The sequence below is a fragment of the Mustelus asterias genome, chromosome 6 (assembly GCF_964213995.1).
Source record: "Mustelus asterias chromosome 6, sMusAst1.hap1.1, whole genome shotgun sequence".
NCBI classification, from domain to species: Eukaryota; Metazoa; Chordata; class Chondrichthyes; order Carcharhiniformes; family Triakidae; genus Mustelus; species Mustelus asterias.
In genome coordinates this window covers 23,829,823-23,854,776 of record NC_135806.1, presented here as the reverse complement: position 1 = coordinate 23,854,776, position 24,954 = coordinate 23,829,823, and the positions used below count along the sequence as shown (strand labels likewise).

Below are 24,954 nucleotides of genomic sequence, written 5' to 3'. Positions count from 1 at the left end.
GTCACCGGTAGCCTACTAAATGATCTCCCGTATGTTTTCACAAGGTGCTCGCAACCATCGTTTCAAAATTCTCACAAACTACCAGCAGCTCACATCAGTGTCCCATGAACACGAGAGGAATTCTGAAAACTGAACAAGTCCACAGAGGAGGATGTGCACTGAAGGGAGAGTTACAATAAACTTTGGCAAATACACGGCTCAAAGCAAAAGCTCAAGTCATGACAAATGTTGTATTTTGGTTGTGACTGGCTAAGGAACAATTTCAGAGACTTAGATATGTCTGAACAATAACAGGTTTATTGGATTAATATAACTTAATACAGACATACAAGGATACTGAAGTTAGCCAGTCAAAGCCACGAGCTTTCTCCTTCTCGACTCTTAATCATGTGTCTGTCCCTTACATCATCATGTGGGTGGTATTGTTTCTCCAGCCCCACACAATAGCCCTTTCAGCCCTGAACGCCTGAATACTGCATCCCCACTACCTCCTCATGTCTTTGTCCAAATATATTTTACATTTATATTTGTATACTAGCCTCATCTTCCCCCAAGTCTCTGACTTCATCAGTTGTGTCAGTCTGGAGGTTTCACGATTCTCTCTGATCATGTCCTTGTCAGGTCCACCCTTTGGACTTCTTTGGATGGGCTTGGTGGGTCTTTGGTAAGAGTTGCAGTATCTGATGCATTATCAGTTTAAACCTTAACATCTGGTTCTTGTATCTGGATCTAGATTTCATCCTCTTTTTCCTCTTCTTGCTGATTTGATTTTGTGGGTTCATCCCTTTCTTTACCTTTAATATGTTCTCTATCCTTGTCTGTTGAGTCGACTCTAGTTCCTTTTGACGATTTTGTCTGTCTTTCTTTACTTCTGGAGTGATGACTCATTGTAGCCTCTTGATCTTATGTCTTGGATAATCCTGCTGCTGCCTCTGGAACTAATTGTTTAGGCAGAATAGGAAGTTTTGAGGAAGGCATTTGATCACCTTGGTGCTTTCCCTCAATTTCCAGTGCCTGGGTGTAGCAGTAAGATCAGTGTCTTTCCAATGTGAAAGAGATGGACATTGTACAGTTTGATTCTTTCTCTAGTTCTGGTCATTTTTCACTGATTGCATCCTGGACTACCACTTTTGGTGGATGGATAGGTGTGGACGCATTTACAAAGGATCACCACTGTCTGATGAATATTGTATTGTACCAATGTAGTCCATTGCTCGAGTTTCATCTTCCATCTTCTCTGCTGGTACATAGAATGACGCTCACACTCAGGTATTAATTGGCCCCGTTGGTTCAGTACCTTCTCAGTGAGAACAAGTTTACTCTCCGTCAATTGTCACTTCTTACTCTTCTAAACTCCAGTGGATACAAGCCTAGCCTGTCCAACCTTTCCTCAAAAGACAATTCACCCATTCAAGGTATTTGTCTAATAATAAAAGCAAAAGCTCTGAAGAATACCCATATGGACTTGAAACGTTAACTCAGTTTCTCTCTCCTTGGATGCTGCCAGACCTGCTGAGTTTTTCCAGCATTTTAAGGTTGAACCCTTGCTGTATGACCAGATATCATGAGCTCTTAAATTATGACATGACTGTTTATCTTTCAACATGTATGCATTGAATGTTATGCTTTTTATGGAGATTTTCTACCTGTGGTCTGCTGCTGAAAGCAACAGAATGGGCGGAATTCTCTGACTGTTGACGCTGGCTGAATTCTCCAGTCCTGCTGGCAGCACACCCCCGCCTGCAGGTTCCCCGCCTGCAGGTTCCCCACCTGCAGGTTCCCCGCCTGCAGGTTTCCCACCTGCAGGTTCCCCGCCTGCGTGGGTTGACATCAATGGGAATTCCCATTGATAGCAGCGGGACCAGAGAATTCTGTCGCTAGCAAACAACGCGCCATCTCCAGCCGGTGGGAAACACGTGGTTAGGAGGCCAGAGAATCTTGCCCATCATTTTTAAAAGTTGAGGCACTAAGTTACCCTGGAAAAGAGCTTAATTGAATGACAGCTGCCCATTGCATTATATTATACTTTGCATAATTCATGTAACATGTTCTGCAAAGAGATTTTCCAGTGTGCTGAAACAGCTTTATCACTCCTCCCAAGAGTAGTACTCCAAGGGTTAATTTACATTTCTTCATTAACTTCACTTCTTGGAGTCAGCTGCTTCTCCCCAAGACACGGTAACTTTGCTGGAAATATTTTAAATGTGCAAAACTCAACAATATGGATTATAAAATAGGCCAGTGTCGTTCACAACTCACGGGAAGCTTTCTAATTTGTCCACAACTTTGTCAACATCCAAAAGAGAGCAAATGCTTCAGTCAAACGATATCAAACAGCCACAAATGCTCTCAGGGGATGTCTACACTCCACTGGGTTGGAAAGTCAGATCAGTGACCCCTATGTTAGCAATCCCCGCACGGAACTGAAGGAAATGGTGACACTGCTAACAATGAAAAGGTCAAGTGGCTGGCGGTCGCTCAGTGACCCAGACTGCAGAGGTCAAGGGCTTCAGGTAACATCAGGCTTAAGGCTAAATGTGTGCATGATCGATCTGTTTCAACAAATCAGCTTTGGTCAATTAAGCTCCACACGGCACACTGCTTCTCATTGCAGGGGTCCTGACTTTAAGGCAAGGAGTTAGACAGCAGGCCTCGTAAATACAGCTCCAAATATGCAGCAGTAAATTGAGGCTGATGTTTCTGGGGCACAGGGATGTCACAGCCTAACCAATTCAACATAGTGACAGAAACAAGCATCAGTCATTTCCAGTGGATAACTACTTGCAGCTTTCCTGTAGCATGAACAAAGTGTGAAAACATCACTTTGGATCAGCATTATCTTTTTCCCTCCAATCATAACACATTTTGCCATTAATCCTCAAGGGAGGAAGGTATTACATGGGGGGAAAAAATAGTTCTATAAATGGACCGCTGGATCCAACTATCCCTGTCATCCTTGAGATCATGATGTGGAGATGCCGGCGTTGGACTGGGGTAAACACAGTAAGAGTTTTAACAACACCAGGTTAAAGTCCAACAGGTTTATTTGGTAGCAAATGCCATTAGCTTTCGGAGCGCTGCTCCTTCATCAGATGGAGTGGATAGCAGTGCTCCGAAAGCTAATGGCATTTGCTACCAAATAAACCTGTTGGACTTTAACCTGGTGTTGTTAAAACTCTTACTATCCTTGAGATCAGCAGGAGAGACAGACGTGACAGTCATCGAACCAGGCACCGAGTGGGAAATAGAGTCCAGATGGAAGTGCACAGGTGTAATCACATTTAAAGTGTGGAGTTAACAAAGTAACTGGAGCACTCCGCCCTCCAAACTATTCAACGGAAACAACATTTTTGTGCATTCAGAGGACAAAGGTAATGTATCCACCCATTCCACCACCAGCACCCACAGTTCAAGGATGTGTCCCTCATACTCTTCATGCCGTGCCCCTGGGAAGAACTGTACATTGATAAACACAAAGCACTGAATTAAAACTTCATGTAAAGAGATAACATGGACAAAAAAACTCATTTATACTCTTCAGTCCTGTGGTCATCTACATCGTGGTGCTTTTATTAAATTGAAACAAGAACCTTTTTAATAAAACCTGACTGCACTTCAACCAGAATATAGCCCTGCGTACTGTTGAGAAATCACTGGACAGATACAACTACCTAAAAAGGATAAACAAACAGCTTTTTTGAACCACTCCTTGGTTTTTCTCTGTCCAGTTGACTTGACTCTATAAATCAGTTCATTGGTTAATGTTAAATCTGTAGTTTAATTTCAGTCCTCATCAAGTTCCAGAGTGGGAATAGCTGGAAAGAGTTTGAAAAATTCAGCTTTAGTTCAAAAAAAACTTACTAAAAGCTCTACATCAAAGATAAAAAAGACACAATAGCTCAATTTCAATATCTGGATTAACTCTCTAACCATTAACCTATTTCCATTGTTTGAAATTATTAACAAACCAGCTTAAGTGAGGCAGGAAAATGGTTCTAAAAGGGCTAGTAAAGGGCAGGGGAAGTGGACGAGCCTGTGAGGGAACCGACAGAAGCAGAATCTCTTTAATAAAGATTGAGGCTGGAGGCCCAGCAAGCAGCAGAGAGGTTGGAGGGACTGCTCTCAAATCAAAAACTATGATGTTGCACTTGAAAGCAGGTAGGTGATTGATTGGTGAGTATTTTAAATTTGTCTTTTTTTCATCCATGTCTAAACCAGGGCATTGATTTAAACTAAGAGCTGGGGTGTTAGAAATTTCAAACAGGGCAAGGAAGCCAGTACAATATTTTGGTCCCTGATAAGTTTATAGGTGAGGGGGTCCGGAAAATTCTGTGGGTGTTCTTCCGCCACCTACCTGCCCACCTACATAAGAACAAGGGACATAGGAGCAGGGGAAGACCATACAGCCCGTCGAATTGCTCAATGTGATCATGGCTGATCTTAGGCTTCAGTATCACCTTCCCGCACACTCCCCATTGTCCTTGTCCAAGAGATCAAAAGTCTGTCTAACTCAGCCCTAACTACATTCAATGATGGCTCACCCACAACCCTCTGGGGTAGAGAATGCATAACACTTTGAGTGAAGTATTATCTCCTCACCTCAGTACTAAATGATCATAAGATGGATTAAAAGATAAAATGGTAGACAACCAGTGGAACATCTTTAAGACATAATTCTCAACAAAGGTATAATCAAATGAGAAAGGAAAGGTGGGATTTTCCAATCCTGGCTGCCACAAGAATCATAGAGGGTGGAGTGGAAAATTTGACAGACCAGCAAAAGGTCCTGACTTCGGAGGGAAATTTCTAGTCCTGTAGTGGATGGGACCAGAAAATCCCACCCAAGATGATATGAGAAGGAGGAACTATCATCTTCGGTGGGTTAACTAAACTGGGTTAACTATCATGGCTAACTAAAGAAATTAAGAGTGTATAAAATGTTGCAAAAATCAATGATAGGCCAGCAGATTGGAAACATTTTAGAAACCAGCAAAGTATTATTTTAAAAAAGATAGGAAATATCTCATGAAAGTAAACAAACAAAAAACTGAAAGGCCAATAAAAATTCCAGTACCTTGTATATAAAATAGGAAGAGAGTAGCTAAAGTAAATGTTGATCCTGTTGAGGATAAGACTGGGAATTAATAATGGGAATCAAGGAAATGGCAGGAGCATTGAACAAATATCTCTCTTCACAGTAGAAAACACTAAAAGCACGCCAATAATTGTAGAAAATCAGCAGATAAAATGGAAGGATGAAACTTAAAATAATCATTGGGCGGGATTCTCCGGCCGCACTCGCCCCAAGGCCGGTAAATCCCACCTGAGGTCAACGGATCTTTGCATGGTCCCTGTCCCACCCGCTACGATTTCCTGGGCAGGCGAGACGGGAAAATTCTGCCCATTATCACTAGAAACAAAAATCTGAGAAAGTTAATAGGATTAAAGGAAGGCATGTCCCTTGGATCTCATGGCCTGCACCCAAGGGTCTTAAAAAGAAGTGGCTGAGAAATAGTGGACGTATTCGTTATAACTTGCTAAAGTTCCCTAGATTCTGCAGATTGGCAAACTGCAAATGTAACATCCCTATTCAGGTTACTCAGGAAACTATTGTCCAATTAGCCTAACATCTGTCACTGGGAAACTGCTGGAACCCATTATTAATGAGGTAATCACAGTATATTTAGAAAATCTTAATACAATCAAATTCAACACAGTTTTATGAAAGAGAAACTGTGTTTGACAAATTTATTAGCGTTCTTTAAGCTTGAGACAAGCAGGGTGGATAAAAGAGAACCAGTAGATGCAATGTATTTGGGTTTCCAAAAGGCATTTAATAGATGCCATGTTAAAAATTACAGCAAAATATAACAGCTCATGACTTTACGGGTGGTATATTGGCACAGAAAGGGTATTGGCTAACTAACAGGAAACAGAGTTTGAATAAATGGATCATTTTATTAGTGGAGTGCCACAGGGATCAGAGATGGGGCCTCAATTACCTACAATCTATATTAATCATTTTGATGAAAGGACCAAGTGCATTGCAGTCAAATTTGGAGAGGGGTACAAAGATAGGTAGGAAAGCGAGTTGTGAGGAGGATACAAAGGGCTGGAGTTTCATTCATGGTTTCCAGTCACGCTGGTGGACTGAAATGTAAGTTGGAAGTTGGGAAATGTAGGCAGTGGAATCTTAGCAAGGTTTAGGAAGAGTCAGCAGATTAAGAGGCTACCTAATTAAAATTCCAATTAAAGACAGCGAGTGGGCTCCACAAGCAGGAGATTAGTTTAACTTTAGAAAGTTTAAAAATCAAAGGTGGTCACAGCTGCCAGACTGACATTGTAAAGAGAAATCCCACCACTGAATGGTCTGTGGCCACAGCTGTGGCTCTGTGGCCATTGGGATTGCTTGTGGGGGGAACGGCATTAAAAATTAAATCAGGCATTATTGGCCCGATGGTCTGCCACCTCCATCTATGAATCAAGGCTTCGGCTTCATTGAGGTATGGCAGGTGAAGATGAATGCTCTCAATAGCACTGTGATTAGTCAAATTGGTCAGTCTCCTTCAGTGAAGGGCAGCCATCACCCATCAACACAGCCTCCACAAGTACACGCCAGAGACAGGAACATGCCCACTTCTGGTCCCACTTCTTAGTTGTAACGAATATTCAGCACAAAATGTCTGGAAGGGGATAGACAGGTTAAGTTAGCAGACAGAAGTGAGTATATCCACATTGTTTAAGTTTATTTATTAGTGTCACAAGTAGGCTTACATTAACACCGCAATGAGGTTACTGTGAAAATTACCTATGTGCCACATTCTGTTTGGGTACACTGAGGGAGAATTTAGAATGACCAATGCACCTAACTAGCACGCCTTTCAGACTGTGGGAGGAAAATGGAGCACCTGGTGGAAACCCACGTAGACACAGGCAGTGACCCAAGCCGGAATCGAACCTGGGTCCCTAGCGCTGTGAGGCAGCAGTGCTAACCACTGTGTCACCATGCTGCCTCCAGAAGAATAGAATAGCAAAGTACTGTTTCAATGGAGGGACACTACAGAATGCTGTGATTCAGAGGGATATGGGTGTCCTTGTACATGAAACACCAAAGGCTTTCATGCAAGTACAGTAAATAATTAGAAAAGCAAATGGAATATGGCCTTTATTGGAAGGGGTGAAATGTACTCGGATTCTGTGTAGTTTTTATCTCCTCATTTTTATTTCTTCCTTGGATATGACTCTTATTATTTCTATTATTGCTATTACACCACATCATTGGGCAGATCTTAGTTAATCCAGGACATGTTGATTGCTCAACCATCACGAGAGGACCAGTTAAACCACACCAGTAAGGAAGGATTTTAGTGCTTCTTGGCACACAGCAAGGGTGTCACACCCAGCTACTACCGCCATTGCAAGACTGCCAGTTATAGTACACAGCTTGAGGGGCGGTGGGGGGCGGAGTGGGGTGGGGGGGGGGGGGGGGGATGTGGTGGTACTGTGTCTGCAAGAGACTTGAGTGTGAAGGTGAAGGTTGACTGTTCCAACTGCATCAGAGGGCCTAATTTTAACTCTGTACAAGTGATTGGATTTTGAGTGAGTTAAAATCTTGACCAGTCGCCCCTGTGAAGTACTGAATAACATTCACTGTGGTTGTAGTGTCGTCTGTTATCTGGACCAACCTGCACTTTCTGGTTGAATGGAGAAAGAGGTTGTAAGGCCTCTTGAGAGGAAGGATGACTTGGGAACTTAAACAGATGTCTATTCATTCGAAGAGCAAATGTCCATCGAGCAGTTCGCTATTTTAAGGACTGGCACTTGTATTCCATTTGAATTATTAAATGATCCTTTAAAAGTTTTCATTTGGGGGAAAAGAATGTCTGTCTGATATCTAGAATCAAAGGAAATTGTTGCAAACATGGTCACTGACTAACGTTAACAATTGCAAGTGAACAGACCTTGCAACAGATTAAAAATTTCATTCAGATGCACTTGGATTACTGGCCACAAACTAATGACCAGCAATATATTGTAAATCTTATCAGTGTTGAATTCTCCCCCTCCATCCCTACCCCAACAGCAAACTTAGTTGCCAAAAGTACTACCTCAAGCTTTTTAATCTTATACACAAACTAGGAACATCTGATACGGTCTTCAATTCTGTCACCTATTGTACTTGCAAGATTTTAAAAAATATATACTTTCATTAGTTCAACAATGTTCTCTTTATGAAATACTTGACCGATTTAATTTACTTTTGCAGGTGGAAGGAGGAAGAACTAACTTTTGTAATGGAATTAAGGCACATTATTCTGATGCCCCACACACTCTTCTCTATGTCTCCGTGTTATCCCCCCGAAATGTGTTGATCTCCTGTAACTAGAAAAACAAAAGTGGCACAGAAACCCAGCAAGTGTTACCATTGTCACTTTAGTCCTTCTTTAGTTATACAGCGAATAAAACTAGAATTTTCTTTCAATAAATCCTCATTATTGCTACTGATGAAAGTGTTAAATTTTGTGACTGAAACTGGAAAGGGAAAATTAAAATATATTAACTTGTGCACAAGATCGGCATTTATACAATACATTCAGTAATTAGGCTGACATTGCAAAGCCTACACTGAGTTTTTAAATCTTTTTTAAAAAATTAAAAAGCCTCACTCCATGAGTTCACTATAATTGTGGCAAAAAAATAAAAGACAGCAGCTTAGAAACAGCAACGGTCAAAAACTTTTCAGTATTCTTCACTGCATTGCAGATGCCAGCCAACGAATCACAGGCATCGTAGATGTAGACAATCAGCTTTCGATGCCAAGCCCAGTTCCACTGGCAACCATTATTGGCTCCGTGCAAGTGCCTTAATCTCTTGGCATGAGCAGAGCAAAATGGTGGCTCGCAAATCAATGGTACAGAAGCACAAACACCACAAAAGTGTTTCCACGCTCTGCAGAATATGACAATTTTAAACCCCAAAAGTTGCTTTTTTTTTGTCATCCTGCCTCTCAAATTATTTCAAAACAAACGAAGATGTTCTGTGCCATCCATCAAAAGCACCAGTCTGCAACCTAGGGCTTTCAGCTTTCTGCTTTTTTCTTTCTTTGATTCAGGCTGCGATACCAATACTGAGCCATTTTCTCAACATAGTTTCTCTTCCGTCATATGACTGAGGCCGTGCCATTTACATGAGGCAATTTTTGCAAGATCAAAACCGAGCAGTGACCATGAAATAAATTATCAATATTATAGAAGAAATTGTTAAGACTACAGTGTTCATTAATTAAGTGTATATTTTCTGCCCAGTTGATGAACTTTTGCTTCAATAGATCTCAATTGAAAAAAAATTAAGCAACAAGGAATGCTTCAGTTTGCAATTCTTTCTGTGTGCACATGTACATGGGATACAAAGAAAAGAGGCACGTTTCTAAAGAATTAATTCATGTCACAACACGTGAAACAAGTTGAAAATTAAAGCTTAATTTTATTTTCGACTGAGTGAAGCGACGGTGAGTTCAGAATTGACTGAAAATTACTGGGGGCAAATATATCTGTTGCACATTATCAGATGCCTTACATTACATTTCCTTTCATTAAAAAAAATCTGAAATGCTTGTGTTTTCTTATAAATCCTAACACTGTGATGGTTAATGTTTCCCACGGAGTTTTTAAACAAAATAACTTCCAATACCATATGGCACGTTAACATGTAAATAGTGACTGCAGCAAAAGGCTGCAACAGCAAACTGTGGGCACAAGATTTCGGGAAAAAAAATGACAGCATGAATGTGTGGCAGGAGAGCGGAGTTGGAAGAGGGAGAGAAAGACCAAGTTCTGTTCTGTTGCAAATGTCCCTTAGCTTGATTAAACTGCTCTACGATCGGGTTAGCAGAAGATGCTGCTTAAGCTGTCTGGAATGGACAACACTTTTTTTCTTCCCTCCAACTTTCCAATTCCTTCGACCTGGCCGTAGCAGTGGATAGAGCCTCAAGATGCCAAAAATTAGATTTTGAAAATCCATTTGACACAGACAAAAAACAGACTGTTGGAAGTGGACACACATGTCCTTTGCAGCATTTATTCCCCTCGATGCTATTTTTAGTATTATTTTTAACTGTGTGCTAACAGATCGTACTCAGGGGAATATACAAACATGACTTATACTTTTATAAAAAATGAAACTGCAACAAGCCTTCTCTCTGCAGCAAGTCGGTAATTTCCCTCCACAAATATACCAGCCGAAAGCAGCAGGAATGAAAAGTACATCTTCCAAAGATGAGGGAGCAAATAAAAATATGAAACATGTACCATTTAAGTCGGGATAAGTAAGCCATGTTACTCAGCTTAGATGTAATGGACCAAATGGTCAGTTTCCGTGTTGTAGCACTGTACACTTCTTTCATTGTTTTAATTGGCATCTTCATACATTCTGGAGATTTCATTTGGTTGTATTTTTCCAGGTTACAGTTATTGTTGTTGCAATACAAATTTGTGAATACACTCCAAAATACAAAATTACATATTTCACTCTCACTAAATATAATAAAATAACTACTAGTCTGTTTGACTGCAAGGAAGGAGTCTAAAGTTCCAGGCAAAATATGCTTCAATTATTTATTTTCAATTATTGAGATCAAGGATTAGTAGAGAAAAATGTTTGTAGAAGTAGGCAATCGAGATTGTGAGTGCGTGCGGGGAAAGGAATGTTATGAAAAAAGCACAACTGTTTTTCAATAAACCAGACCTTATTCGTGTTGTAAATTCAAGTTCCCAGAAAATAGCCATTGATGCAAAATGTTACAAATGATGACATATTTACTAAAAGATAAGTAAAATGTTGGTGAATGTATCTATTCACGCACACTTTACAAAATTGACATCACTTACACCATCATCAACTCCAATTTCGCCAGTATAACCATCATGTACATTTGCATTGTTGGAAGGAAGAAGGGGAGGGTTGAAAAGAGTTTACTGTTTTCTCTGACACACCTATGCCCAATAGTTCATTTCCTTTGCAGTCTAATCGAACTCAGTGAGCCTTCATAAATCTGGCATTGGGGATCTGGTTTACGGCACAGATATGGTTCAGGGTGGGAAAAATTTATATTCAGGAAATTACAAATGACAATCTTAGTAAAGTTGTAGCTTTTATTCCCAGAGATATCTCTTGAATTGCAATATTAGAAACCTGCACTCTCAAACGTGCAATAAAAGGCTAGATCTCAATGTTTTCAAAATTAATCAATATCTTGTCTTTACTGTAGCCATTAACTGTAGCCTGTCTCCTTTCAATTACAGGGAATCAAAAATGGAAACAATGTGGGAAAGCAATGAACGAATCTGGAGATGGGGGTCGGGGTGGGGGGGGATGTTGGTTTTCTCTGCACTTGAAGAGAAAAGCCAGCAGGTGATGATTTCAAACAGTGAAGAATTCCTCACTTTTATTTGAAAGCGTCTGACAGACTTTTTTCTTTATTTTCTGAATACTGTGAGAGTCATGTGCTCCAACAGGCCTCATATACCAGTGAGCGAGGCATTGTCGCATAAAGCAGACACACACTGCAAACAGGCAGGACGTATATTGAAACCCACTGTTTTGCAAATGCTGGAAAGAGAAACGTGTTGTCAAAGCACGAGAATGCATTTCTCCTGATGAGTGCAAGATGAAACCCTTCGGCAACAAGTCTCTCTTTTCAGCAATGTTCAAGTCCTGTGCTACCAAGAGACTTTCAAATTGGCGATTTCCCTGAAATGGGACAGGGCAACTCAGAGGAAGTTGTGAGAGAAGGCAATGTGAGTGGGCATGTCAACTTCAGCCAGTCTCACATATCTCCCTGTGGTTAGTTAAGGATGGCTATTGGCAAGGTTCTTGCCTCTCAGCCATCATTTTTATTTGACAAGAGAAACCTAGAGGGAAAAAAGGAACAACAATGATTACCAAAAAAGGGCACTTAAAATATTTCAAATCCAAGTTCTCTTGAAGAAGAGAACCTTTGACAACTTTTGGTCAACCTTAAAATCATCATGGGAAACAACTGACTAAAGAGTAATACGCATTCCATGTTCATAGCGGGTGTTTCAGTATCTACTTTCAAAGATGAAATCAAGATTCCACCTACGGATACAAACCCAAGGGATAAATAAGCTTTCAATCAATTGCTTAAATGAAAACTAGTGCAGTTATCACATTTCAATTTTACAGTTATTTTTAAGGAATGAATATTCCTGAAATAATCCAAGAGTATATAAATTTAGTATCGTATATTCATAAGCTTCCCATCAACAATCTTGTGCCATTTTCTGTCTAAAACTAAGGCTTGAAACATAATGTAATCAGAAATAATTCTGTGAATGTTTTGTTGTGCATGATCATGATGTAAGTTCAAAATGATAGACAGAATCATGAATAATTTTGATGAATTAAACCTTTTTTAGGTCAGTTTGTGACTCTCCAGTAATGGCCCACCCAGTAAATATGTCCCCTTACCTTGTTCCTGAGCGTAGTAAGCCAAAAACAGATCAAGCTCTTTCACCGATACAGTTATGTGATGTGGTTGCACACAGAGTAGCGGATTGGCGCACTGTGAGGATTTGACAAGCCGTTCCCCGTCAGTACTTTCCAATGGGATGCCTTTAAACAGGATCACCATTACCAGATCCAACCGCCACACCTTGTCAGCTTGCCGAAGACAATCGATTCTTCGCATCTTGCCTTTCTGATCAGGGTTGGACAGGACACAGCAAGAATGCTTCTTGCCTGTAACAGTGAGCACAAAATCCTCCCGGTACTCTTGCCGGATGTCTTTGCGGAGTTTCGCAAGTAACCTTGATGCCCACTTTTGCTTGATTTCTGGCTTCTCACTCAGCAGCTCATCTTTGACTGCCCTTTCCTCATCCTTGGACATTCGTTTTTCATGCTTCTTGAAGTATTTGCGTTTTCTGGCTTGTAAATTAAACCAGGTGTATGCGATTGCACGGACATGTGGAAGAAGTGCTTCAATAAATGGATGGAATTCATCCTTTAATACAAAAGGCACAGAAAGAATAACAGAAATAAGTCAGCAATGGTAACAATTTTATTTTGGTCATAATTACAACAAAAAAAATTAAAAGTCAAATATTTAAATAAGATGATAGGTTCTATTTTGGTCTTTGGTGATTCTCCAAAGAGGGAATTATATTTTCTATACTTAAAAAAAACAGGAACATTTATGTCACTGGGAATATGGAACCCTATTCTGATATCTGAGCAAAGCAATAAATACCATTTTAAAGCAAAGAACCAAAAAAGTTAAACAGGGCTGGCTGGATTACAGTGAGCACAACAACGAGTGGAGCAAATCTTTTTCTCGCCACACTGTGGAAATATGATAGCTAAATCCTAAGCCAGGCAGAGCCTTCACTGCACCTATAGATCCCACTTTGAGCATGCTCTCAGCAAGATACTATTGGAAACAACAGAGCATGCGCCATTAGATTGAGACTTAATTCTCATCAAATCTTCTGGCATTTCTGCACCGTAGTCCCATTCGAGGTAGGAAAAACAGGGACATTGGCATTGTCAGTAAGGGGTGGGAGGGTGGGGAGCAGGTCAGAGGGGCTGAAGAAAAGGGAGTTCTCTTGTTGGAAATGCCAGACAGTTAGGTAAGGGATAAAGGACGCAATGTAAAAATCCTCTACCAGCAGCGTTGATACTTTAGCCAATTTCTGCTTCCGGGTTAACACCTTGTACTTCTTGGAACAGAACAAATATGCTCAAAGTACCATTTCAGGATGGACTATGCGGCCTCATAATGTCAGTTAATTTGCTGTATTGATTGCACACAGTAATTATTCTAAAACTTTTTTAAAAATATAGCTGGTGTTGGCCAATGAAAAATGGCAACTTGGCAGACAATATACATTTTTTGTGCATTTACATGCTGTGATGCGGATGTCAGTAGTTTCTTAAAATTTTATTTTAAACAGCACTTGGCCTAATTAGTTGGCAGCTCTAATGAACCATTCGCTTCTTAAAGTGTATGTGCATTCCTTGTCGCATTGAAATTCTTTATTTTATTTGATTACGTGCATTTTTATCAAATGAAGGCTATACATTATGTCAAAGCATTCTTGACAGTGCACCATCATGTTCAATGGGTACAGGTTAACACTTCCAGCACCTCAACAGATAATTAAATTTTAACAACAAAAGAAATTCCTGGGCCTATTCCAACAACATTTTATGCAGTATTATTCTACCCTCTTTTGTTTTTTAAGTACAACCCTGTAAAGTAGTTGGTTGCATAAACACAATGCACCCATAAAAATTGAGAATTTGATTGTTGCGTGTCATTTTTATAAAAGCAGCAAAATAAAATCAAAATAAAATTTATCGCGACCTTGGTGGTTTCGTATAAAATACTAAGACAATAAGGAGTTAAGCCACAAACTTCTTTGTGCATGAATAGCAGCTCTGTTCTGGGTAACCACAGCCCTGGATAAAACGCTTCAGCTCCTTGCCTTTACATCTATTGTTTGCTTTGTGAACTATCCATTTACAGGGAATTTTTTAAGTTTCAAACCAGGTGCATAAAAATACGAGTAAAGATACATTTAAAATAGAGGTGAAAATTTCATCTCCGCCGGTTTGGAACTTTCTTAACACAAAGCTTAGCGACTGCAAAGAAACTGAGCAGGCCAGCAGCAATCTACGCAAGAAACCTGGGAGTCACCAAAATTTAAAACTATGTTTCAAAAATCTCTTGCGCGACAAAAAATAGATGTACTTTACTGTCTTGTTCTCTCTCTCTTTCTCCCAACCCCCCCCCCAACCCAGCCTTTTTTCAACTTCAGAAATTCTAGATGCAGTTTATCATGTTGGTTCAGTACATGCAGAATTAAATTAGAACCACTTCACTTAACCTTTGCACACTGTTCTCCATGTAAAGTACTTAAGAAGCCACTTACACTCCAGATTCTTCTTATGCCATGCAAACCAGTTCATGAACATTTTTCCTTGCTTTTCTAATGGGTTGAGTGGGGTTTTTTTATTGTCAGATGGCTAAACGTGTTTTAAAATTATAAAAATTTTACAAAAATAATTTTGATTTACTTTTAATATGACTTTTCACTTTTTATGAGCCGGAATTTAATCAATTTTACAGGATTTTTCAATAATTGTAACGCTATACATATTCAAAGTATAAGGAGCGCATATTAAACTACATATAGGGCTCAAAAACATATACTGAGCTGCATTTAAATTATTGCAACATTATAACTTATTTTGGGAAGTCTCTCCAACCCTCAGAAAAATTAAGTACAAAATTATACCTTTTACATTCTCCCCGAAAAAAAACACCAATTTTTTTCTGCGTGCTCAATGTGTCAAAACAAATTTAAAACTAACTTGAAATCGCCCTTGAGCCATTGAGCCCCTAAAATATTGGCTCCAAACAAAAAGTAAGCAAATATCTTTTTCTGCTTTTCATTTTAAGATGACAAACTTTGAATTGGCACAGCATTCTTTTTGAAGCCAAGGCGATCTTGCAGTTTCCTTGCCGTGCCAGTGACATTTGCTTTTAGACAGCCAAAGTCAAGTCAACATTACTGAACTCAAGTTATTTTATTTGGTGGTTTGCCATAGATAACCAATGCTGTACAAAAATATATTTAAACCATCAACTGACCATTTTAAGCTAAACCCCACATTACGGGTTTTACAAAGTTTTTAGAATCACTTGAGCGATTTGTGCCTGCTAACATTGCCCAACGCCAGGGACGAAACATTTATACATTTCTCATCATTTAATTTATTTAAAACATAAGTATTTCTGCATTCCCACATAGACTACTTTCTATTTTCCTCTAAAATCATATTTATATTTTAAGACACCCAAACACTTTGAATAACAAACTGAGTCCAAGCACAAATATTTTTATCCTTGCCAAAATATTGTCTTGCGTAAAAACATTCAAACACATTTGGGCTTCTTAAGAAAAATTAAATAAATTCAAAACTAAATTTTGTATTTTTCATTTCAGCTGCTGCTAATTAAAAATAATGCACATTTGTTTATTCTGGTCAATAAATAGAATATTTCAAGGTCTTCCAACTAGCTGAAGCCGAACTATAGCTTCTTCTGTGTACATAGCTAGAACAATTCACCAGGTCCTGAGTAAAAGCACACTCCAGTTATATGCGACAGCATTGATTTATAACTTTGAAACTTCCAGGCTTAATAGGAGCTTCAATATTTATTTTTTAACTAACTGTAAACTGTCATAAAGAACCTCAAGCCCCCTTGTGTCCACCAAATCTCATGTAACTAAACAACTATATATATACTTTAATGTTAAATACCTTTTCACAAAACAAATTGATCATTATTCCCTCCATTTTTATCCAAATTGTCACTTATTAGCTGAAGGTGCAAGTGACATTATTTTATATGTGGCGTCTTAAAAGGCTACAATAAGGTTACAATTATATATAAGTAATTCACTTCAGATCATCAATTGCTTCTCCATCAATTGGCATTCATCGAATACTGAAATTTAACAAAGGAAGACAGCTCTTCATAAATAAATGTTATAAAGCGGTATTAATTAATAGTGCACAGAAATTTATAAAAACCGCACATCTAAATTTCAGCATGTAACCCGCTTTTTACTACAAACAATTCGCCTCATGACTAGAATATGAACAAAGTGTCCGGTGTCTTGAATTGTTGAAGAAGTGACCATTAGAATTATTAAATCCTTCGACTTTGTATTTGTTTGTTTCAGTGACTGCTATGTCAAAAGTTATCTGGCACATTTTGCCCCTGAAATATTTCAAATTGCATTTTTGTGCTGTTGCATTTTACAGAAAACAAACCTATCTCAGTTAATCTTCTCAGTGTGCCAAACAAAACAGAAAGCGGGAAACACAAAAGTGTTAGCAAAACAAGTGCATGACTGTTCTTAATTACAAAAACCACATCATTTTCCATCTTCATGCTCAATTCATACATTTAATATGCCTTCATTTCCATTTGTTTTCAGCTAAAGAAGGACTCCTTTGAGTTTTCTGATCAATGACTCACAAATCAAAGGTACACATTTGTGTTAACACTTATGTAAACAAGCTAGCCATACTTTCTTTTAGCAGTTCAGGAATGAGAAGCTTTGCCAAAACTGAAAAGTTCATTAACAATATTTTAAATCTATAAACATAGAATAAAATAGAGCTCAATAAATACATTTATAACTCAATAATTTGGCTAAATTGTTTTGGTTCACCTATTTACTTTGCTGCAACTTCTTAAACCATAAAATGACATTGGTCAATATAATTGACAAAATAAAAAGCGCAATGTCATTTAAAACAGCCAAACGTGCAAATTTGAGATTTGAATCATTACTACTAGAATCTTTTTGTCTCTTAATTTAACATACCTTTTAGAAAAAGGATTCTTATTGTTCTTAGCGCTATCTTGATAGCAAAAGTTCATTTGTATTGTTGAGAAGCAGATTTTGTCATTTTCGATCGAGAGATATTTTGTTGAATATATTAATTTTTATAGGAACTGCTTAAACAATTGCAATTACAATGAAAAATTATAATTCCAATGTTAAAGGGAGCGGACATTAAATCAGCAGACTACTTTTTGCACCTCACCCATCAAAGTAATTGTCCGTACGGCTTTAAAAATTTTAAGGGAGGTAAATATTTTTTTTAAAGGTTAATTCCAACTAATTATAGAAACAATTAAATGACTAAAATGTTCTATATGCATCATGTCTTACATCTCAGGTGCAACTTTCTTAATTTTTAGTTTGTGAAGTTATGTTATGCATACACAGCACCTTTTCGAAATGTTTTCTTTTACAGATTATTGCATATGTAATCACTAAAACAACCAATTGCAATTTTTTTTATCGTGAAAAATTTATGCTTCCCATGTTGTGTGATCCAGTATTTGCTCCTCAAATCTAACCACTGTTTTATAGCCAGGATATGGTATTTTACATAGGAATAAAAATAAATGCTTTAATACTTTAGCAAATATTGACTTGTATTTCAACCCCCTCAGAAGTTTAAGTTAAAAGAAACTAAATTGCCATTGGTTAGTGTTTTTATAAGTAGAACTTTTCAATTTAAATAGTTGAACACTAATAAAATTTTGAAAAATAAATATGTCCAGCTTCACAGAAGCAACCTAATACAAAGTCCTCGTAAAATACCAGATACATTCCATCTCCACCTTAAAATGTACTTTCAAACTGTCTGTCGATGTCTTACTTTACTTCAAAGTGCTAAAAAAAAGGAGTGAATGGCACTAAACTCTTTTGTCAATTGTCATATGTATATATCTTTATGGACCGTTAAATGATATGTGCAGAAACCGTCCTCAAATACTAATTAGAAACTTCCAAAATGCAACAACAAAAATCCCTTGCTGAGTTTCAGGTTAACCTTTACTTATGATTAATCACATTCTTGATAGTTGGTAACTATTTATTCTGTTAGTACATGTTTCATCGGCAATACCAAAACTTAAGTGAGGGGCACAAATCAAATGAGGAAGGGGTTTTATTTAAAAAGGGGCCAAAAGCGTTGAAAAGAAGGGAAATGACTAAAATGCAGGTTATTTCCCAGGTAAGTGGCCAGCAGTCTTGCAGACGCGGCGTATTTTAACCTTCCTCCCGATTGCTTTGCTGTTTAGTCTGGGCCAGTCTTGGGAAGTGACATATCTCCATCCATTCGCTGCCAGTTTGGTCCCGAAAACTGCAGGAATAATCACTTGGCTGACACTTGCTAAGGCAGTGAATAGGTCCTCTCTGCACTCAAATGATGTGACTGTGCTGTTACAGGGGAGAAACTAACCGCGGTCTGCTAACACCTTGTGCAAACTGCAAGAGAATTTAAAGTAACCTCCTTAACCCACCCCCCTCTTTTAAAAAAAAGTCAATATGTGTTATTAAAAAATACAACTACCTGCGTGAGACAGATCGGAGAATACATCATCGCGGTGCCAAAAAAAGAGACAAGTCAAACCCAGGAGTAACTCCAGCAGATCTTAGGGAGAGGAGGTTCTGAGTAACGTGTTATCCATTCATATAGTTGTCGGATTTTAAAAAAAAACTCTCTGATGTGGAGAGTCGCAAAGTCTGTCGGTATTCGCGCCTAAAGATCCGATGGCAAGTTTCCCAAAGCAAATCTGGAGTCAAGATTTTTTTTGTGTGAATTTTCCAGTGGGATATCCTGGATCTGTTTGCAGTCACAGTACAAATGGTGCAGCAGAGAGAGAGAGAGCTGCCAGTGTGAACATCCAATCCAAGATCAGACAAGGGAGGGAGAGAGAGAGAGGGTGGACAAAACACAAGGCGAAACTTTCTATTCGATGCAGTCAAACGTGAGCTGCCAGAGCACAGACTGGGTCCCAGGACTGGCACTGGGATTGATAGAGGGAGGCTGGGCTGGATTGGGAGAGGGGAGGAAGGGGAGGGTTAGCCAGGTACAATTGGAGAATAAAATTCTCCTCTGCAGTTTTTTTTTGGGGGGGGGGGGGTGACCCAGCTGCACCCCGCTCTCTCTCTCGGGATCTCTTCCAGCAAGCCTCACCGATTTCACAGATTTCTTTTTTTTATTTAGATAAACTCAGCCTCCTTCCTCCGTCTCCTCCTCCTCTCAGACAGCACACATACACATACACACACTCCTCATCCACCAATCTTCTCCGCCAGTGAGAATGCTTACGAGAGAGGGGGGGAAATACTCCGGATTTTGTTAAAAAAACAAGCTTGCCGAGGCATTGTGTCATTTTACGAGCGGAAGACTTTGCCCCTGCCCGTAGACAGCAACATGGAAAATCCCCAGATCGGGAAGGGGGGGGCGGGGGGACAAGGCAAAGTGCAACTTCCACTAGAGCAGCTCGTCGGCTTTTCCTGCTAATCCAGTGCAAAACTGGCCAAAAGTCGGCGTCCAGAATGTCCCTCCAACATCCAAACACACACACCACCTTTGGCTGCAAACTTACCGCACAGCCCAAAAGCTATGCGCAGGATAATATGGCTATTTGGGAGTTTCTTTCTCTGAAAAATCATTTTGGTTTCTATTTGCATTGGGAATCTTCACTGTGTCCCACTCTGTAAGATCCCAATATGTTTGGGGGTAATTAGAGTTTACTATTTAGAATTAATCCACCAGTTTTGTGTGGTTCCGCCTTCAAACTAATGTTTTCAGCATGTTCGCACGGTTGGGTCTACTGATATGTACGAACAATCTTGCCCCTGTCGGAATGCAAGTTGCAAGTGTGGGCACACTGGTGGGCAATCGGACTAAATCCAGTGATTTATCATGGAGTGTAAAGTTACCGGAGTGGGAATTGCACAACTCCTGGAATTCTTTTTTCCCTGTATTTCAACCTGGTGTGAGACTTCTTACTTTCTTTTAGAATGCATTTTTCTAGCTAAGATGTGGCTACTTGCCCATCGCGTCTGTTCATCTGGATAGCTTATATTATTTTTCTCTCTGAGTATCTGGTTACTTTCCCCTCTCTTTTGAATGTACAGTATCTGATCGCCGGACTAATATCATCCGTAATAGGTTCCTTCGTGCTTCCTTTCAATTACAAGACTGTGCAACAATTTCAAATCACATAGAAATGAAGTTCTGGCCTGGATTTTTTTTAAAACTTAGTTATTTTAAAACAAGCCTTTCTTTGCAATTCGAAGTTATCGAGGGGAGGGAAATCCATTAATAAACTCGTCTTAATTCTGCACAGAGTATAATTTACAGGGGCGTAGATAACTTGAAACCGATACGGTTGCATTTGGTCCCCTTGTGATTACTGTAATCTTTTTAAAAATTCTGTTTCGCGGTAAATTCAACTTCAACCATCCATTAACTCTGTTTCCTCTTTACTCCTTTCACTCTTTATACCATACTGTACTTCGACCACTTTCCCAACTTTCTCTTAATCCAGTCAGTCACTGCATCTACAATGGGAATGTCATTGAAAAGCTCCCAATTCAGCACTCTTACCTAAACGAGGTTTAATTATTAACAAAGAAAATACATTTAGGAATTCAATTTATTTTTTTTACACACAAAAGTGCACCTGTTCAAATTGTTCAAAATCCAGCGGGTTAACAAAGACTTCAAACCTGCGCCAGCCTCAGTATTAATATTTATACCTAACGTGTTCGCTTCCTAAGCTCGAGTTCACTGAACCTTCCGCAGGTTTTGTTATTTATCGTGCGGTTCCGTACGGCTCTAGCATTTTAATTTCACAGTGGGAAGCCGGGGGGGGGGGGGGGGGGGGCGGAAGAGGAAGGAAATCTGCAGCAAAAAGAAAAGCTCAGGGCATTTTTTTGAATGTGATCTCAAATGTCCTCGCCTCTATCTAGCTTTAGGGTTGCAGCGCAATCTTTGAGGAATGGACGTGGGCAAAACTTTTTTAAAATAAATATACGTCTCCCAGCCCCAAGTCGTGCGACCACTGTACAGTACATAAGCACTGAAACAGCTACTGCAATTCTCAATCGCGTTCAGTCAGCGGTTTTTTTTACTTCTCCCCAGCCACCCCATACACACACATTCACGGTCCCTTCCACTTCAGTGAAAAGTTACAGGAATGCTCAGGAAGTTTGAAGTGAGTTAGTGCTATTCATATTTCTGGATGGGTGCATTTGAGAGCGCTCCCCCCCTCCCCTTGTCTTTAGCGCCCTTCCTCTGCTGCTCGGTGCGGTGCAGAGGCAGTTGCTGACTTTCTCTTCTCAAGTTCAACGGCAGTAGTTGGCCTCGCTTTTGTAGCCATGAGCATTCCGATCACGCCACATCGGCATGTGTGGTGTCAAACACCAATCCTTCCCTTCCCCCCTCCTTCCAAAAAAATAAACCAACCCACCAGTCTATTAATAAAGATACCCCCTTGGACCACCTCCTGCAGGAGACATGGTGGGAAGATTTTTTAAAAAGACTATTAAGAATGAGTGTGTGTATGGGGGAGATGCAGAATGAGAATTCAAAATGAAAATAGAATGAGAGAGGGGGGGAGATGCAGAGAATGGAAAGGGCGGACTGCAGTGTCTGCTTTTCGCCAACATAACGTTGCCATCAATCTCAAATTCTTCTGGAACTGTCGAGCCAAACCAGAGGAAGAGAGAAAAAAATCTAAAAGTCGGGAAATGTGCCAAGCTCAGCGCTTTTTTGGACGCAATCACCAACCTACTCCTGATTCATTGCTGGCATTGGGAACACATCTGATAGCGGCGTGACCTACATCGAGAAAGCTGGCGATTGCAGACATAAACAATCAAAGAGTATCGCCAAAAATAATAATAATAAAACAAATACAAAGTGAAAGCAGCATTGAAGAAAAAGGTCTCACTGCAGCCACGAACCGAAGGAAAGAATAACGCGGCAATATATTATCTTTTGTAACACATACCATTGCACAGTGTTGCTAATAAAATGTACTGAATTTTTGCAGTTTGCCCTACAAAGCTTCACATTTTCTCCTCAAGTTCAAACTGAGCTTCTGCAAAAAATAAACTGCAAAAAGGCTTTTTTTTCTGCAAACCGGAAGAGATACCTCGACTTTTTTTTAAAAAGCAGCGGCAAAGTCAAAGTCGGGCAGTTTGCCCTTGCCAAAGTCTTTCTTTCTCGCGATCCTTCTCGCTTCCTCTTTCTGTTGGAATCCTGCACTTGGCTGTGATTTGGACTCACTGCTGGGCGGGTACATTGCTTAAGCCTGCCCCTTCCCTCTGTCTACAAAGCTTGCTCTCAAATGCTTGCCTTTCGGGGGGGATCGTTCAGCATTTTATTCTCCCCCAGGCAATGGTTTCCTCTCTGTTATCTCAGTTTTTTTTTGTTGCCCACTTGGATCTTTATGTTCTACCTTTCTCAACTGTTTGTGGCTTTAACTGACTTTATTTGCACAGATCACTCTCACTTTCGGTATCTTATCTATAGCGGGTTTGCTGCCAATGTGTATTTTTTCTCTCTCCTGATTGTTTATTGTCATTTTTAAATATTGGGTTTCTTTGTAGTCTATTATTTTGATTTATTATTGTCACATGTGCTCGGATACAGCTTTCTGTCTTCCCCAGTGAATGTTTCAGTGCTTTGATTTCTCTTGCTGCCTGCCACTGCTTTCTTACACTGCAGTGAGTTTCAAGCAAGTCGCTTCACCCCTCTTTCTCATGCACTCTCTCCTCGGTCGGCAGGCTGCTGGGACCGGAGTAAACAGCGAATTCTCACAGCATTCGCTCTTTAACACAGGCACCGACTATAATGAAGGGCGGGGGACTCTGTGTCGATGCGCTCGAATGCAGCAGAGGAGCTATTTAAAGTTAGGTTGTAAAACCGAAAAGGGGGGTGGCATTTGTTCTGCCATATTCACGATTCCTGCTAAGTCATTCCGAACCGCTCCCGAAGATTACTGTGCCTAGTGCGTATGTGTGGTTTAGCTTGCAATCCAATTTGTTCAACCCACACATTTATTTGCTCGGTATCTGGTACAGGGAGGCAAAAAGCTGGAAGTCTTGCAACATCTTATTTCCAACACCAACGGCAGCCCGCAGGAGTGAAGAGAAAAGTTTTATCCAAACATGTATTCAATGAATTTTCAAACAAGGTCATTTACCATTAAGAGACAGAATTCGTGTCTAGTATATACTTAAGTATTTAGAATAGCATTGCCAAGCAAGAACACAACACAGAGTCTGTTAAAGACGCATTTAAGGTGATAGGGAGCTTTGATAAGGTACTTTACAAAAAAACAAAGACAATTAGAGGTCACCAGACTATTAAAGCTATGGGACCACCAGTTCCACATTAAGTAATGATAATCGTGGATAACTTGTTTGCAATATAATTATTCACTTTTGGACCTTTAATGTTTCAAGGACATCTTTCAAGGTCCAAAGATGTGCGGGTTAGGTTGATTGGCCAGGTTAAAAATTGCCCCTTAAAGTCCTGGGATGCGTAGGTTAGAGGGATTAGCGGGTAAATATGTGGGGGTAGGGCCTGGGTGGGATTGTGGTCGGTGCAGACTCGATGGGCCGAATGGCCTCCTTCTGCACTGTAGGGTTTCTATGATCTCTGTAAACAGCAAATGGTCACAGGATACAGAAACTATTGCACAATAACTGCATGAGCTCTGAATAAATTTTTTTTATTGTGAAAAGGTTTAGAATCAACCACAACTTTATTCTGTAAGATCACAAGACATGATATTAATTTCTATGAGTAGAGCAGTGCAAGAAAGTCTTGTGCTTGTGTAGTGATAGATTACTTGCTGGTTCCCAAGTAATCTTGTGGACTTTGTGTTGCATGGGTGTTCTTCAACAGTTTAGGGCCTCCTTAATAGTATCAATAATATGATGCAAGTATTTCTTGCAGATAACATGTATACAAAATAGTTACGGGGCTAGTAAACAACGAAAGGCATCAAATTATGGAGAAAAATCCTTCACATGCTGAGAAAGATAGAATGGTTACAACACAGAAATAGTTTATTCAGTCCATTGTGTCCAGGCTGGATTCTTGCAAGTTTCTTGCCCACCCTTTCTTTAAAGCCTGCAATGAACATCACTTAAAGTGTCCCCAGGACTTGATAGCCAATGAAGCTGCATGAATAACATAGTCAAACAGGTTGAGTTTCACCCTGCAGCTCGTTTCACAGGCACCAATGGCACAGGAGAAGAACAGGAGAGATTTCTGGTCAGCCAAGTGATGGGAGGAAAATTGAAGCCTCAACATCACGATTCAAAGCTGCAGACTAGAACATGCAAATAAAAGTGTGTATTGTCACAGCAACCCAGACTTCCTGTTGGGGGGGGGGGCAGGGGTGGTGAGGGGGGGGCAGGGGTGGTGAGGGGGGGGCAGGGGTGGTGAGGGGGGGGCAGGGGTGGTGAGGGGGGGGCAGGGGTGGTGAGGGGGGGGCAGGGGTGGTGAGGGGGGGGCAGGGGTGGTGAG

The 24,954-nt window shown here is 39.9% G+C and overlaps 1 protein-coding gene across 7 annotated transcripts in view; it reads right to left on the bottom strand.

Annotated features, from left to right (window-relative positions):
- LOC144494784 (nuclear factor 1 B-type-like) overlaps nt 1–22,688 on the bottom strand; it is a 321,955-nt gene extending 299,267 nt beyond the window's left edge. For 2 of the 7 annotated variants that reach the window (XM_078214123.1, XM_078214127.1), the window contains exons 1-2: nt 22,424–22,688; nt 12,490–13,021 (exon numbers count right to left, since the gene is read on the bottom strand). In XM_078214123.1, coding sequence (XP_078070249.1) covers nt 12,490–13,021; nt 22,424–22,426 — 535 coding nt within the window. In that variant the 5' untranslated portion in view covers nt 22,427–22,688. Of the gene's footprint in view, nt 1–12,489; nt 13,022–18,963; nt 19,519–22,423 lie in introns of those variants that run through there. The other 5 variants (XM_078214124.1, XM_078214120.1, XM_078214125.1 and 2 more) reach the window with 5 other exon arrangements.
- Nucleotides 22,689–24,954: the final 2,266 nt, after the last annotated feature.